This window comes from Mus pahari, chromosome 9, assembly GCF_900095145.1.
Source record: "Mus pahari chromosome 9, PAHARI_EIJ_v1.1, whole genome shotgun sequence".
NCBI lineage: Eukaryota > Metazoa > Chordata > Mammalia > Rodentia > Muridae > Mus > Mus pahari.
The window spans coordinates 48,340,352-48,357,769 of NC_034598.1; the positions used below are offsets into that span (position 1 = coordinate 48,340,352).

Here is a 17,418-nt window from a genome sequence, read left to right on the forward strand (position 1 = left end):
AGATTTTATAGATTGTGCTCATATTATAGAGGAGTGTCTTCTATAGATTCTATAGATTGTTTGTGCCCATATTATAGAAGAGTGTCTTCTATAGATTGTGCTCATATTATAGGAGTGTCTTCTATAGATTCTATAGATTGTGCTCATATTATAGAAGAGTGTCTTCTATAGATTCTATAGATTGTGCTCATAGAAGAGTGTCTTCTATAGATTCTATAGATTGTTTGTGCTCATATTATAGAAGAGTGTCTTCTATCTTCATGGTCTTATGTTGCCCAGGGCAGACTCAAACTTGTTATGCAGCTGAGGATGACCTTGAATTTATGATTCCTCTGTGTCTGCCTCCTTAGTTCTAGGATTACAGACACACACCACCACAATCTGCTGTATACTGAACCCAAGGCTTTGTGCAAGCCAGGTGAGCACTCTACCAAGCTGCATCCTGAGCACACAGGTAGTTAGTATCTGAGCAGAATAAATGCCGATTCTCAAAAGATAACGGAAACAATTATAGGGCTCAATATTTATAGGCATCTTATTTAATTTTCACAACTCCACGTAATATCATTCCAGTTTATTCCAGTTTATACATGATGAGAAGTTTATTAACATTCCCCAAGTTACAATTAGTAAACAGTATCAGAAACTAAAATCAAAACCCTGAATTCCAAGGGCTGTAGCATTATTACTATACACTGGACCTGGCAGAGTGCTGGCCAGGAAAGGTGGTTTTGGCCTAGCCTGACACATGGTAGAAAGGACTGATTCCCTTAAGGTGTTTTTTGGCACACATGAGAAAATGCTCACACACATCCAAATAAATACAGATAAATACACAAATGTACAAAAAAGTTCAAACTTACTAATAAAAGGAAATAGACATTTAAAAAGCACAGGGGCCAGGGAAATGGCTCAGTTGGTGAAGTGCCCTCTACATAAGCACAAGAATCCCAGCACAGAGGTACATGCCTGCACCCACAGGGCTAGGATGCCACCCCCAGAACTCATGCCTGAGAACTAGGGAGACACAGACAGGAGGCTCCCTTGGACTGGCTCAGCTGCCAGCCTAGCTGTACAGTGAGCTCCAAATTCAGAGAGCCTTGTCTTTGAAAAACGATGTGGGGGCTGGTGAGATGGCTCAGCGGTTAAGAACACCAACTGCTCTTTCGAAGGTCCTGAGTTCAAATCCCAGCAACCACATGGTGGCTCATAACCATCCGTAATGAGATCTGATGCCCTCTTCTGGAGTGTCTGAAGACAGCTACAGTGTACTTATATATAATTAATAAAGAAAGAAATCTTTTTTAAAAAAGAAAAACAATGTGGAGCTGGGCATGATACTGTATACCTTTGGTTCTAATCAGGGAGCAGAGACAGGTGGATCTCTGTGCATTTGAAGTCAGCCTTGTCTAATAGTGAGTTCTAGGCCATCCAAGCCTACTCAGTGAGATCTTATCTGAAAAAAAAAATAAAAAAATAAAAAAAAAGGTGCTGTGTGGGGGTGTTCAAGTGGATACCCAAGATCAACAACCTCTGCCCTTTGCACACACACGTGCACACAGCCACTAATATGTATAAATAGAGAAACATAAGAAAAAAACTTAAAGGTTAGGCATGGTGGTGCACGCCTTTAATCCCAGCACTCAGGAGGCAGAGGCAGGCAGATTTCTGAGTTCGAGGCCAGCCTGGTCTACAAGGTGAGTTCCAGGACAGCCAGGGCTACACAGAGAAACCCTGTCTCGAAAAACAAAAACAAACAAACAAAAAAAACCAAAAACGAAAACAAAAAAAACCTTAAGACAAATCCAGCAAGCTCTATGTGCTTTGTGTAAAACAAGGAAGCTAATCGTCCTATCATCCGTTTTATCATCTAGCAATCTTCCCAACAGCTCGTTAACAACTATTTTGTACTCACTTTGGCAGAACACACACTAACAATATTAGCAAGGTATCTGAACAAGGATGCACATTCACAAAGCGATTCACATTTAAAAGTTAAGGTGGGGGTGTTTCTGGAGAAATGGCCCAGCAATTAAGAGCACTTGTTGCTCTTGCAGAGGACCCAAGTTCAGTTCCCAGTGGCCAAAACCACCCATAACCAAGGGACCCAACACACACACACACACACACACACACACACACACACACACAGGTGTACATATACATGCCATCAAGAAAAGCACTCATACACATAAAGAAAAATAAAATTTAAACCAGACAAAAAGAAGGAACTTTTTTTTTCCTGTCAGCCTAGGCTAGCTCCAAAGTCACAAGCTCAAGTGATCCTCCTGCCTCAGCCCTCTGAGATGCTAGGACTCCAGATGTGACCCACCACACCTCACTCAGCCCTCTGAGGTGCTAGGACTCCAGATGTGACCCACCACACCTCACTCAGCCCTCTGAGGTGCTAGGACTCCAGATGTGTACCATCACATCCAGACTAATGAGTTGTTTCTGCAATACTAGGGACAGACCTAGGACCTCATATATAGTAGGTAAGCGTTCAACCATTATTCTATATCCACATCCCCAGCTAAAGAACTTTTAATAGCAAAGAATACCACCAATATCATAACATGAAGTCAAAAAAGATACAAACATATGTACACATCATTCGAGTCAACAATGTTTAAAAATATGGCACATGCCTGTGGTTCTAGCAGTACAAGAGAGGCGAGGATACCTGCAAGTTGAGTCGGGCTAGTCTAGACAGCAAGAACCAGGCTAGCCAGAGCTAGAAAAGGAGATCCTGGCTAAAATAACAAAAATAATGGAGGAAGGAAAGGACAAAGGGAAGAAAGGAATCCGACAAATGTAACAGCAGGTAGTAGGACAAATGATGTACCTGAGCCAGGCACAACATGCACCACCTACAGTCCGAAGCACAAGGGCCACCTGAGCTCCGCTGAGGGCAAGCTGGATGCAGCGTGCACACTTTTAGTCCCAGCATTAAAAAGGCAGATCTCTAAGTTAGAGGCCAGCCTGATCTACACAGAGTTCCAGTTCCAGGACAGCCAGGGCTACACAGAGAACTCTGTCTGAAACAAACAATGAAGCAATGGCAGCTGGGAGCTGGGAGCTGGAGGTATAGCTGAGTGGTAGAACTCTTGCCTAAAATGTTCCAGGCCTGGAATCTATTCTTGACATTACAAGCACCCCACCCCTACCCAAAATAAGTAAAGCAAAAAAGGTTGAAAAATAAATGAATACTAGCTAACCCTAATATAAAACATCAGCAAAATAATATTAAGTAATCGACTGAATAAACAGGAGAGATGCTGTGTGTGTGTATATATAGACTCTCACCTGTAAATCTAGCAGTTGGAAAGCTAAAGCAAGAAAACTACTGTGAGTGCTACCTAGTGAATTCCAGGATAGCCTGGTCTACCAAATGTGACCCTGTTTCAAAAAGCCAAAACAAACCAAAAACAAAGCAAAACAAAAAAGAAACACACACACACACACACACACACACCAACCCAAACATGTTAGGAAGAAGACTCCAAATAATCAAATAATCTGTCCTTAAAAAGGAAAGCCTAGCCGGGTGTGGTGGTGGGAGTCAGAGGCAGGCGGATTTCTGAGTTTGAGGCCAGCCTGGTCTACAAAGTGAGTTCCATGACAGCCAGGGCTACACAGAGCAGAGAAACCCTGTCTTGGAAAAAAAAAAAAAAAAAAAAGGGAAGCCTACCATCTATCCCTTACCTGGGCTCACAGTGACTCATAGCCTCTATAAAGCATGAGGTGGGGGTGGCACTAACTGCTCTTCCAGAAGACCTGGGTTCAGCTCCCAGCACCCACTGGCAGCTGACAACTGCCTATACCTCCAGTTCCAGAGGATTTTTCTGGCAACAGGCACACAAATAAGAGAGACATATGTCCAGACAAAACACCCATACACATAAAAATAAACATTTTAAATGAGGAAAAGTAAATTTTTACGGTGGAAAGACTTTATAAACACTACTTCAGACAGATATCAGTGTTACTATACACAAGGTAGGGGAAATCACTGTTATCTTACAACCTGTAACCTGTTTCTATTGTTTTCCTCCAAAACCACCTAGTCTAAATGTAATGACAGAAACATCAAACAGCTGGGGATAGTGACATACACATGGAATCCTAGCACTCAGTAGGCTGAGGAAAGGTAGATCCAGAGTTCAAGACCTCCCTGGGCTAGACAGTGTTTCATACAAACCTGGAGTGTGTGTGTGTGTGTGTGTGTGTGTGTGTGTGTGTAAACACAGAGGACAGAGAGTTTGGGTTAGGAAAAAAGGAAAGATAGATCCAAAGTTCAAAACTTCCCAGGTATACACACACGCACGCGCGAGCATACACACACACACACACACACACAGAGGGAGAGGGAGAGGAGACAGAGAGTTGGGAATAGGAAGAAAGAAGAAATTCCAATAGAAGAGTGGTCTTTAAAATACATGCCTAGCATTGCTGAAGATTGTTGGGAGTAGCTTTGGGTAAAGGCACTGCTGTGGGAGCATAGGACCTGAGTTAGAACCCTCAGAACCACTGGGGCTGGAGAACTGGCTCATCAGCTAAGATCACTTGTTGCTCTTACAGAGGACCTAGGTTTAATTCCCAGCACTCAAGTGGCAGCTAACAATCGTTTCTATATTCTGACTATAGACACCAAGCACATATGTATGTTGGCAAACACTCATAAAACTTACTAAAATACTCTTAAAAGCATCACCAGCATGCACGTAAAAAGGCAGGTGTCACCACGCACCTGTGACCCAACAAGAGGTGCTCTCCGGAGGGAATGTGGCAGAAAGAGCAGAACACCAGCTGCCAGCCTCTGGCCTCTAAAAATCACAAATGGGCTAGGGCTATACAGAGAAACCCTGAAAAAAAAAAAAAAAAAAAAAAAAAAAGCCCCTAGAGATGACTGAGAGCAAGAAAAGTGTGAGAGAAAAAAAAAAAAAAAAGAAAAGTGTGAGAAACTCTTTAAGGAGGCATGAGACCTACATGTGATGACATGCTAGATCAGAGACATGAGGCCTACATATGATAACATGCTAGATGAGATCCTGGATCAGAAAAAAAATTATGAAAGGTCTCTCTCTGTGTGTCTCTCTCTCTTTCAGTGTAGATCCTTAAACTCAAAAGATAAGACTGTCTCTAACTTCTAAGTGCTGAAATTATAGGCCTGGGCCATCACCCCCAGCTTAAGGAAGTTTCCATAACTTGGGCTTTTTGGAGACACGGTCTATGTAACCTAGGCTGGCCTCAAAGTATAGGATTTCTGTCTCTACTTCCCAAGTGCTAGGAACCCAGGTATGAACCACTATGCTTGCCCTGAATAACCTATGACTTTAGTAATAATGTACTGATACTGATTAGTGTACAGTAAGATGTACACTTTATCAATATAAAAATGCTAGTAAAAAGGAAAGTTATGAGGTATATAGAAATTCTTTGAAACATCTTCTCAACTGTTCTAAAAATCTAAAGCTGTTCTGAAAAGCCAAGTCTATACCATCTCACTGTTTCAGAATAAATAAAATCTAAAGTCTTAAAAAGGGACAAAAAAATAATAATAATAAGTTGCTCTAGAAAACGGTACCCATAATAGGAAATAACAATGGAAGGATCAGAAAAGGTGAATCTGAAAGGTGACAGTAGAGCCAGAAGTTAGACATTCAGCATTGGAAGAGAAAATGGCATAAGCAGCACAGGAGAGGAAGGAAGCACTAGGGGTGATAATCACAGTCGACTACAGGCTACAGGCCAGCCAGACCCAAGATTCAAGAAATCTGGACTCAACCAGTGCAGCCCACGCCTATAATCCGAGCAGCGCTCAAGCTGCTGAGGTGAAATTCTGACGGAGGGCAGGAGAAAGGGAGGAAGGAGAGTGACAGATACCTGGCTGAGGCCGAGAGAACAGAAATGACAGGCCCTAATTTTCCAATGAAATAGAAAGTAAGGGTATTTGCCACAAAAGGAGGAATTAAAGGGCTAATGACAGTCTGGTAAAATAGTCATAGGAGAATTTAGGCCTGCAGGAAGCAGGAATTGGCAAAAAGCTGTGATACTGACAGAAGTTAACACTAGACTGAATCTTCTAACTTCCGATTTTCTAGTAATATATTACAGTCTAAAATCAGAAGCCAAGAAAAGAGTTGAAGGATACCTTTCAAGACAAAGACAGATACGTGCAGTTCTGACCTGAATACCTGCAATGCAGGCATAGGAGGTGGGGACAGGAAGAACTGGATGGAGTTCAAGGCCTGCCTGAACTGCAAGAGACTCTACCTGAAACAGCCAAAAAATAAAAACGAGAAAAGAGGGGGCTAGGGAATATGGCTCACAAGTTAAAGCACTTGCCACATTAATATAAAGAACTCAGATCACCAGCATCCATCCACATTCACACTGTGGGCTGGGGGCATGCCTACAATCCCAGCACTTGGGAGACAGAGACAGGATCCCAGGTGCACCCTGACTATCTAGACTAGCTGAGTCACCAAACTCTGGGTTACGGTGAAAGATCCTGTCAGATATAAGGTGGTGGTGGTGGTTAAGTGAGGTGGTCAAGGAAACACCTGACATCAACATCTATCTGGCCTCCACATGCATGTGGACCTACACCCACACATGCACGTGCACACAGGCAAGTACACACATCACACCTTCATGCACGCACTCGAGCGCGCGCACACACACACACACACACAACCAGAAAACCTAAAGAGGGCAAAAAGCTGCCTCTGTGGGTTTGAGACAGTCAAATGGCGACTGGTGAGGAGGCTAAAGCGAAGGGGAATACCTGAAAGGAAATGTGTCACAGATGAGGTCCAGGTTGTAGTAATCCTGAGGTGTAGCTGAAAATACAAAGGTACGTCAATGACCTCGTGCTCCGGAACGAGAGAGTTCAGAGTGTTCCCAAGCTGCTACAGACAGAGTAACAAAAATAAAAACAAAAGGGCTAGAGAGCTGGCTTAGGGATTAAGAGCGGCTCCTGCAGTGGACTGAGGATTTGGGGGTTTGATTCCCAGCACTGATATGGTGGCCTACAGCTCAAACTCTATAGCTCCAGATCTAATACCTCTTCTGACTTCTGTGGTCACCAACCACACAAATGATGCACAGACATACACACAGGTAAAACATTCACACACATAAAATAAGTCTTAAAAAAGAAAACATAATCTGTGGGCAGTAGATAGGAACACTGCCATTTTGCTATAATTGCATTTGAAAAGCAGAGAGGCAAAAGAACAGCTTATTTTCCTCTTCTATAGAGTCACAAAGAACAGAAAATATCTCTATGGCAGGGCAGGGGTCAGATGGAATATAAAAAGAGTAAGAAGATACACATTAAAAGCTGCAAACTGCCTGTGATGATAGTACACGCCTTTAATCCCACAACTTGGGAAGCAGAGGCAAGTGGATCTCTATGAGTTCCAGGCCAGCCTGGTCTACACAGTGAGCTCCAGGCCAGCCAGGGCCACATAGTGAGATCACATCTGGGGATTGGAGGAGGGTTAAAGAAGAAAGTTGCTTTTTAAAGGTAGGGCACAGTGGTTCATGCCTTTGATCCCAGAACCTGAGTGGCAGAGGCAGGAGGATCACTCTGTGTTCAAGACAAGTTTGGTCTGCATTAGGAGTTCCAGGCCAGTCAAGGGTACATAATGAAACCCCGTCTTTAAAAAACAAACAAAAAAACAAAAAACAAACAAACAATACTGGTTGCTAGCTAAAGACCTACTGAGTAGAGAGCATAAGGCAACACTGCGATAACACTTTGAAATGAACAGGGAAAGGTGGCAGAAAACCAAGCTGTCATTGAGTATTATAAAATAGGAAGTCTACTTAATAAGGAACATATAAAGCAAACCAAGAAGCATACACGTCATATTTTAAAACACGCCGTGCATCACCGCACAATCACAGGGTCACTTCTACAAGATCCTAGTCACACATGAAGACCAAAATGAGGGCTACAAAAACAGCCACCAGGTAGGTGCTTGCACTATGTCTTTCTCAAGTCTTTTTTTTTTTTTNTTTTTTTTTTCTTTTTTCTCAAGTCTTTCATACATCTATTTGATCAGCTCGAAGTCAATATTGCACATTATTCTAAAGACGAGGCAATTACAAACAAGACAAAAACATAAAACCGATTCTCAGTTTCACACACAAACAGCTGACTTCCAACATTTCAGACAGCTAGGCTGAAGTTCTACTCAACCTTTAAGAAATAACGGGGTTCTTCTATCAACCATCAAAGACGTTGAGAGAAAGGCCAATAGATCCTTCCCTGTTTGTTTTCTCCCACTTTTAAATGGAAAACTCCACCAATGAGAAAAGTCAAGTTGAAAGTTAAATCCCTCTTCCCTTCACACCCCTGGATTTCAGTGACACCCCACCCCCACCCCCCAACAAATGAAGATGGGGCAAAGAGTGAGGAAAGCAAACTATGTAGCAATGAGATCATCAGCAGACACAGCCCGGAGAGAAAGAATGAAAACAGGGAAGGGGAGAGAGCAGGCACCACAGGAAGAGATGGGGGGGAGGGGCTGGAATTGGAGGGAACTGATAGTGCGGGAGCCCACAATGCTGGAGAGCCCTGCAAAGGTACGGGACGCCAACAGCTAGAAATAGCTGAAGCTCCTAAGGGTCCCGGAGCAGGGGACATTGGAGGACCCCAGGGTTGGGGAGACCGGAAGCAGAGACCCCCCCAAACACGAGACCAGAAGGGGGCGCAGCTAACAACCCAAAAGGAATGAATGGGGAAGGCGGTACGGGGGCGTGGCGAAGGAGGAGCCCCGGGATGGGCGTGGCACAAACCCTTTTCCAAGTCCGAACCCCTAACCCAAGAATCCCGGGAGAAGCGGCTCCGCGATCCCCGCACTCACCGCCGGTCTCGTCAGTTACATAGGGAGTCGCCATCTTGAGAACCCGAACCACTTCCGGCGTGAGCGGGCTGGGGTCCCGCCCCCCTCCCCACCGGAAGTGGAGTCCTCACCCTAGCAAGCCACCATCTTAATCTTAAAGAGAGACTGCACCATTTCTGACGCGGGAGGCGGGAAAGGGAGTGTAGACGCTCGCAGTCGTGGGCTCTTTGACTACCACCGATACCACTATTGGCCTCCTGATGTATGTAAAACAGTCCTCTGGGCTCGAAGAGAAGTTTGGACATAAGCCTTATCCCAGACAATCCTCGCAGGCTCAAGGCCCGCCGGCACCCAGTAGGAAAGCTGGTAAAAGAGGAAAGGAATATGCCAGGCCCTCGCCTGCACCAAGCCCTAGGGCGCTCGTTGGCATGGGCAGAGAAGCCCCAGGGATGCACGAAAACCCGGACTGACTGAGAGTGGGCAGGTCTACTCCGCCGCCCAGGTTAACTGAACAGAGACCTATGCAAGGGGTGCGCAGAGATCGGCGCACGGCGAGTCGGTCACCTGTCCCCGTGGCCTCAGGGGTGCTGCTGGCGGTTTCCATGACTGAACTGGGGCGGGCAGCCCTGGGGATTCAGCGGCCGGCGAGGGAACTTCTTGGCCTGCTGCTCAGTACTGGATCCTCCCGGGTCAGAGGGCACAGGGTGAAGGCTTTTGGGCGGGCCCAGTCGGTATTCTAATTAGCCGCGCCCCACACTTCGGATTAGCTTTGGCTATAGTGGCAGTTCCACCCTTAGATCCACGGGGACTGTGAGGCCACTCCCTTTGTTAGGTTGTGCCTTGTTCTTCAAAGGAACGCCAAAGTCCTGTCCCGGTCCTTCCCCTCCTCCATCAGCAATTTAGTTCTTTTGGGGCTAAGTCCGGTTAAACTTGTTTCCTCTTCTGTCAGGAAGGTGCTGGCTCAAGCTCCTCTCCTCAGGTGTCTGCCCTCCTCCTACAAAGCTTTTTCCTTAACTCTTTCACTCTCCTCTATTGCCCAACTTTGGCTTACGTTAACGTCCAACAAATGCCTCTCAAATTGAGAAGGGGGGAAATATTAGTACTTCAGCAATAGACAATATGTTCTGCTTTAAAACGAAACAACCGAGCAGTGGTGGCCCACGCCTTTAATCCCAGCACTTGGGAGGCGGAAGGAGGTGGATTTCTGAGTTCGAGGCCAGCCTGGTCTACAGCCTGAATTCTAGGACAGCTAGGGCTACACAGAGAAACCCTGTCTCAAAAACAACAACAACAACAAAAAAAAAAAAAACCAACAAACCAAAAGGAAAAAAAGAAGAAGAAGAAGAAAAAAAACAGGCTGATAAGAACCTCAACTAAGTTTTCAAAAGCTCACACATTGTCATCCTTGCAATTCTCCCAGCTTTGACCTCTCTCCTTCTTTCAATTCAAGTCTCAAAATGACTTTAATGCTATTTGCATGCACTACATGTTATTACATGTATATAATTCTAATCCTTCACTTTGTGTGTGTGTTCACCAATGCCTTTGCTTCCTCCTGCATTTGTGTATGGTGGAGGGGGGGCTGCTGGGGAGTGGAACCTAGAGTGTAGCTAGCATTAAGTCAGACAACCATTCTGGCCAGTGAACTACACCCCAAGACCACCAGCTCATATCTGTTTGTTCATCAGTTGGACTTAAGTCCTGTCTATCTAGTACCCTTTCCTCAAAGAGGAAAAGAAGATGAGAATATGGAAGAGTGCCTCTGAAAATTAGGTGGGAAATCCTAGTGTGACCTGTTTACTCTTTAATCTCTGGACACTCCCCATCGCTGTACCTCTCAGACATCCTGCCCCCATCTCTGCAGGTTGGCAGGAAGTGAAACTCAATTGTCTGTTCAGTAGACTGGCCCTGGACCCAGCCCTGGGCCCCGGATGTGCACCCCCACCCAGAGGAAGAAGAGGCTAGGAAAACAGGCTTGTTTTTTCCTTCCCCTTGGTTCATTGTGGTTTCTTTCTTTCTGACTTGTATGATGTGGTTGATTAAAGAGATGAGCACCTGGAACTATAGACATCAAACACCTCCTCTGTAGATGGTTCTTTGCTTTTCTTCCATCACCCCCACCAACAACTGACCTGGGAGTATGGTGAAGCACAGATCCAAAATAGGGTACAAAGATGCTACAGTAAGTCTGAGTTCCTGCCAGGCAGTGGTGGCACATGCCTTTAATCCCAGCCTTTGGAAGGCAGAGGCAGGCAGATTTCTGAGTTCAAGGCCAACCTGGTCTACAAAGTCAGTTCCAGGACAGCCAGGGCTACACAGAGAAACCCCGTCTTGAAAAACCAAAATAAAATAAAAGACTGAGTTTCTCTTATTGGAAAAATCATATTCCAACCTATGGTGTTTTGTTTTTTTTTTTAATGTAGGAGAGTCTTTGATTTTATGCAAGAACTGATTCAAAGAGTAGTTTGGAACATGGTGTTATTTAAACAGAATCTTTGGCTGGGCATGGTGGCACATGCCTTTAATCCCAGCACTTGGGAGGCAGAGGCANGNGNATTTCTGAGTTCGAGGCCAGCCTGGTCTACAGAGTGAGTTCCAGGACAGCCAGGGCTACACAGAGAAACCCTGTCTCGAAAAACCACAACAACAACCAAAAACAAAAACAAAAACAGAATCTTTGTTTATGGTGATCAAGAGGTAGGAAGCTTTATAGACATCTAGGCACTTGCTTAAGTTTATGTTTTTGCTTATCCTACAGTATTAAGAACAAGATCAGGTATAAAGAGACCTTCCAAAGTGTCTGTTGATAGTAGGAGTGGCATACACCAGTAAACCCAGCTCTTGAGAGGTTGAGCCAGGATGGCAAGTTCTCGGCCAGCCTAGGCTACGTACATACTAAAATCTTGTCTCGGGAAAAAATAGTTTGTTGGACTGTGAATAAGGAGGCTATGTAGGAAGGGGAGATAAGCTTTGCTAACGGTGAAGCATATACTGTTAAGAAGGGTGTGGGAGAGGGGTATAGATGAGTGGTGCAGCACTGGAGTTCCAGGCACTGAAGCTCACAGTGGTGACAGTGATGGAGGAGGAAGAGGAAAAACGAAAACAGAAACAAAACAAAGTAGTGAAGGGTCGGGATGTAAGTAAACCAGAACATACCTGAAAAGGACAGCAGAACAGGGTCAGATCACTCTCCAGTCCCGATCTGCATCTAGAGTTTAAGTAACAGCAGCAGCAAGCCCACTACTCTAGACTCCCGGAGTGGCTTCAACAGCCTTGTCTCCAAATACTTGAGAACTGCTTCTCTGTTTCCACTAGAGGGCCTTTCCTTTCTTTCTTTCTTTCTTTCTTTCTTTCTTTCTTTCTTTCTTTCTTTCTTTCTTTCTTTCTTCTCTCTCTTTCTCTCTCTCTCTGACCCTCACCGTACCCAAATATATACACACGTTTTCAACAAGCAGTCTGCTCTCTCACTCCTTTCTACTCCCATCTGTAAGAGGATACAATTCCAAGATCCCAAGGCTTTGTTACGCTCCTACTTCAGAGAAGGGTAGGAGGGAGTTAGTCGTGGGTTTGGGGCGGGGCCAGGGTGCAGGATGCCTGGGTCCCTAGTCCCTACCAGTAAATCCCCAGTCATTGGTCTCCTCTCGGTTCAGCCTCACACCAACCATGCTGCTCCAAGAGTCCCGACAGCTCCAATAACAGGTAGGAGGAACTGAAAGGCTCTGCCTTCAGACTCTACCTTTGCTCAGCGACTTCTGTGCCATCTGCCAAGGCCAGAGGGTAAAGTGCTAGGGTTGGGTATGGAGAAAAGGTGAACACAGTCAAACGTGTTTTATGCACCTAAACCTCCACCCTAGTCTTAAGGAAAGGATATGGGTTTTTGAGAGAAAAGGCTGGGCATAAACAAGTCCGAGGCGGAGCTGAGGAACTCGGAGGAGCAATGTGAAGCTATGTGGAGAAAAAAATGTACCTAGGTCTAGGGTTGTGAAGTGTGCAACTCTGGCCTTGCCCCTCTGGATTCTCCTGAATGTGGAATCACTGACTTGGGCAGGCGCGTCCAAAGTGACGATTTGGAGATTGGAGGGCCGTCCAATTGCTGACCGGTCACTGGGTGGTTCCAATCAGCACCCTGACCCCTACCTTGGCCTTCCAAGGAAGGGATGATGGGAGAGGCTTTGACTAATTAGAAAATAAAGATAGAAGTAGAGCTGCCCCAGGCGTGGGCAGACAGAAGCGTAGGAGTGGAGAAAGTGGCACAAACCAGAGCCCTGGAGATACTCTGGAGGCCCGGAGCAGATTGTGTTGGAAAGCTGGCAACAGTGGTGGGCTTGGGCGCGGCAGGAGGGCAGGCTGGGTCGGGGGCGGGCAGTGTGTCGTCAGGAGCTGGGCGGCCCCGCGGCGGCCGCGTCTTCCTAACCCGTCCCCTCCTGCCCAGCTCGGGCTCCGGCGCCCCTGCTCCGACCGTGCGCTCTCCTGGGTCAAGGTAGAGCCCCCGCGGGCCCCGCGCCACTCGCACCCTCTCACACCGGGCCAGAAGGGCAGCGGAAGGGGCCGCCCCACCCGCTGGGTGAGGGCTGCGGCGTCCAGAGAAGGAAACGTTGACAGCTGGAGCCTGCTGCTGGAAGGGTTTGCGCTGGGACTCGGGGACTGCCGTAGCGCTGCGCAAGACGCAAGACCCGGGTAAGCTGCGTTTTCCCCAGGACCTTTCTGCCACCCTTATCCCTCTTGCTCACTCGGAGAGCTGGGAAAGCTCAGCTCCTGGGAACTCTGAAGAAAGGTACCTTTTGAAAACCCAAGGTGCCACACGCGTGAAGAAGGGTTCTTCTTTGGCCTCCGATCCTTCCCACACCTGTCACGGGGAGTTTTCTGAAAAGACTGGGTGGGAAGCCACTTTTCAGATTTAAATAAGAAATGGACCTGACTACCGAGGAAGAAAAGCAAATATTATTGGTCATCTCCACAGCCTCAGAAAATACAAGCCCACATCCCCCAACTATGCCAACTTCCTCCTGTACTAGTACCTACGACACCCTCCGTACAGGAACATAGTGTGCCACCTCCTTATCCAGGCAACACAATTATCCCTGATGTTTATGGTGATCTAATGAATTCTGATGCTTCAAGATGAAAAATTAAAATTAAAAAAAAAACAAAACCTCTCTGACTAGTAGCAGGGATGGGGAGGAAAGAACAGACCCTCAACCCTGGGCAAAAGGGATGCCTGATGTGGTTAGTGGAGCTCCTTAGGCTTGGCTCTAAAGCTAGGAGTACCTGCTCTGTGAAGTCTCTTGCTGGGGCATCCTGAATGTCCTAGAAACAGGCTAATTCTTGAGTAATGATGAATTTGAAAGTGAGCAATGAAACGAAAGGAAACGTTAAGTGTTAGTGGAAACCTTATCTCTTTGATAGCTGCAACTTTAGTATTCAGTGTTTAAAGTTAGAGCTGCAGAAGGAGAGGTGCCAAGATTTGGCGGACGGACTTTGGACAGGTTGTCTAGAGTCTTGTCTGTGATCCTGAGTCCAGGATGTTGTAGGATTCTTTCCCTCCCCTAAGTCAGTTTCTTCTGGTCTCACCCTAAGTTGGTAGAGGTGAGTCGGGAAACCCGGGGTGGGAGGGAGGAAGGAGGGAAGCATGAGTCACAAATAGCTGGGGGTAGGACTACAGACACCACCCTTCCAGCCCTGCATCTGTCTGGACTAGCCCAGGTTATAGCCTCAGGGTTGGGATGAAGCTGAAAGACAACTTTGGACTTGTTCCAGGTCTCTAAGGTCCAAGGATCCTATAGTTTGCTCTCCTTCAGGTCCAGGAGCAGCCAACCTATACTCTGACAGAAGTCAGGGCATCTGACTAGATCCCTAGAAACCCCCATGTCCAAGGTCCCAACCCATAGATGTTCCTGACTCTATAATAATTTCCAGCCACCTCCTCATTTTCTCAGAGGCAAATTCACCATCTTGATGCTACAACATGCCTGTACCTGACTGACATAAGTATTTTTACTTTGAGTGGAAGGTTCATAGTTGAGCCTTGCTACTGATAGAAGTCACTAGAATTTGTGAGTTCTTGGCTTAAAAGTACAATTTATCCTAATATCCAAATGTATTTCTTTTTCTCACTTTGTGGGTGTGTGTGGGGACAGGGTCTAACCAAAGTTTCCCTTGATGTCCTTACATTTTTAATGTGGTTCAGTGAGTAAAGGGACTCATCCCAGAGCTGAGATCCCAGCTTGCACCTAATTCAAAGGTCCATTCTCAGCAGGGTGTGGCTGCAGAGGCCTGTTATCCCAGCATTTAAGAGGCTGTAACAAGAGCTGCATAGTGAGACTCTGGCTCAAAAACAAACAATAAAAGCAAAAAAGTTCTCAGTTTCCATTATATATTGCCTCTCCCAGGTGTGAGACCTGGAGAATCAAAGAAGGGACAGGAAGGACTCATGTCATGGTGAGGAATGACCAGAGAGTTGCCTTGGCCTCTCTCTTTTCTTGGTTCCTTATTTGTTTTCTTCCTCAGTCTCCATTTCCCGGAACTTTGGAATCATCTAAAATTCCCCAGCAATAATCAGAGATGCTAACTAAGCTGTTCAAGCTCTTACGTATTATTATATATCATAAGGCTCTTATATGTTCATTAGCTCTGTTGGCAGCAAAGGATGAGTTATAGTCGCTGATGAAGGCCAGAAAGGCAAAGTCCTTTTCTTAGATGTCATTGTCCTAAAAGGTCATTTTCAAATCTCCTCAGAGAGCCTTCAGAACACAGGTAGTGCTTAGTACCTACTATGTTCCCTCCACATTATCTCGTACTTTCCTGACTGCCAAGTGGACACTCAGTGGCATGCTATTTATCCAAACTTGGACTAATCGACCCCACCAAAAACGACTACCCAGGTTTATAGAACCATTTGTACAACCCATATTAACAATTCAGTCAGCCTCGCATGGTGGCGCACGCTTTTAATCCCAGCACTAGGGAGGCAGAGGCAGGCAGATTTCTGAGTATGAGGTCAGCCTGGTCTACAAAGTGAGTTCCAGGACAGCCAGGGCTATACAGAGAAACCCTGTCTCGAAAAACCAAAAGGGAAAAGTAAAGAGATGGAGGCAGAAGATTTACATGAGTTTCGAGCCAGCTTGGGCTAGTGAGACCCTGCCTCAAAGTAAAATAAATAAATAAATAAACAGTATCCAACATCAAGGAAGTTCTCATGAAGGAGCTAGTATTTTAGTTGAGACAAGAAGACGGCTCTGCTCAGAGTATGGGAAATGTCCGAATCAGACAGAACAGCAAGGACCGTGGTGATAGTCAGGTAAAACCTTGGCATGCTTGAGATCAGAAGGGCAGATTGTGGCAGGGAGAGTAGAGCAGAACGAAGGCAAAGACCTTGCTGTGTTCTGGGGCCGGAGCCTCACTCCCTGGCTTATCAGTTGTCTTGGGCTCTCCCAGCCCACGACTTCCTTGAGCTTCAGCTGTATCTTCCTTCTCCTCTCTTCCTCTTCTTTTTTTTCTTTTTTATAAAGTTTTGTTTATTTTTAGTGTGTGTATGTGTGCGCGCGCGCGCGTGCGCACGCACGCGCGCGCACACACACACACACACACAGGTACCACAGTAGTATAAATAAGTGTGTTGGTCAGAAAACAACTTTGTAGAGTTGGTTCATTCTTACCTTTTTCTTTCTCTTCCTTCCCTCCCCTTCCTCTTCTTCCTTCCCCTCCTCTCCCCCCACCCCCCTTTACAGAGTTTCTCTGTGCAAAAGAAGCCCTGGCTGTCCATCCTGGAACTCGCTCTAGACCAGGCTGTCTTTAAACTCTCAGAGATCCCTCTGTTCCTGCCTCCTCCCTTGTGCTAGGATTAAAGGTGTGAGCCACTACCACCCAGCTCATGTTTCCCCCCCCCTTTTTTAAATTTTTACTTACTTATATATGACTATTCTGAGTGTATATATGGTACATGCCAGAAGAGGGCATCAGATCCCATTATAGATGGTTGCTGGGAATTGAACTCAGGACCTCTGGAAGAATAACCAGTGCTCTTCATCAATGAGCCATCTCTCTCCAGCCCTCACCCTTCTATGTTCTGGGGATGCAACCAAGGTTAACAGGATTGCACTGCAAGCTCCTTTACCTGCTGAACCTTATCATCAGCCCCTCTTGGGTTTTTGTTTCTTTGTTTTGTTTTTAAGATTTATTTATTTTTTGTGAGTACATTGTAACTCTCTTCAGACACACCAGAAGAGGACATCAGATCCCATTACAGATGGTTGTTGAGGTACCTTGTGGTTGCTAGGAATTGAACTCAGGACCTCTGGAAGAACAGTCAGTGCTCTTAACTGCTGAGCCATCTCTCTAGCCCCCTTGGGGTTTTTTGTTTGTTTGTTTGTTTTTGTTTTATTTGTTTGCTTTTTGAGACTGGGTCTGGCTAAAAAGTATGTATCCCAGAACACTAAAAAGTATGTGTCCCAAGCCGGGCGTGGTTGCGCACGCCTTTAATCCCAGCACTCGGGAGGCAGAGGCAGGCGGATTTCTGAGTTCGAGGCCAGCCTGGTCTACAGAGTGAGTTCCAGGACAGCCA

The 17,418-nt window shown here is 45.9% G+C and overlaps 2 protein-coding genes across 6 annotated transcripts in view; one reads left to right on the forward strand and one right to left on the reverse strand.

Moving 5' to 3' along the window:
• Pym1 (PYM homolog 1, exon junction complex associated factor) overlaps nt 1-9,612 on the reverse strand; it is a 22,067-nt gene extending 12,455 nt beyond the window's left edge. The window contains exon 1 of one of the 5 annotated variants that reach the window (XM_021205279.2): nt 9,423-9,612. In XM_021205279.2, coding sequence (XP_021060938.1) covers nt 9,423-9,462 — 40 coding nt within the window. In that variant the 5' untranslated portion in view covers nt 9,463-9,612. Of the gene's footprint in view, nt 1-8,879; nt 8,986-9,377 lie in introns of those variants that run through there. The other 4 variants (XM_021205277.2, XM_021205278.1, XM_029542385.1 and 1 more) reach the window with 4 other exon arrangements.
• A 2,873-nt stretch (nt 9,613-12,485) lies between these two features.
• Dgka (diacylglycerol kinase alpha) overlaps nt 12,486-17,418 on the forward strand; it is a 27,548-nt gene continuing 22,615 nt past the window's right edge. The window contains exons 1-2 of the mRNA XM_029542023.1: nt 12,486-12,557; nt 13,291-13,535. The gene's annotated coding sequence lies outside the window, so the exon portion shown is untranslated. The remainder of the gene's footprint in view (nt 12,558-13,290; nt 13,536-17,418) is intronic.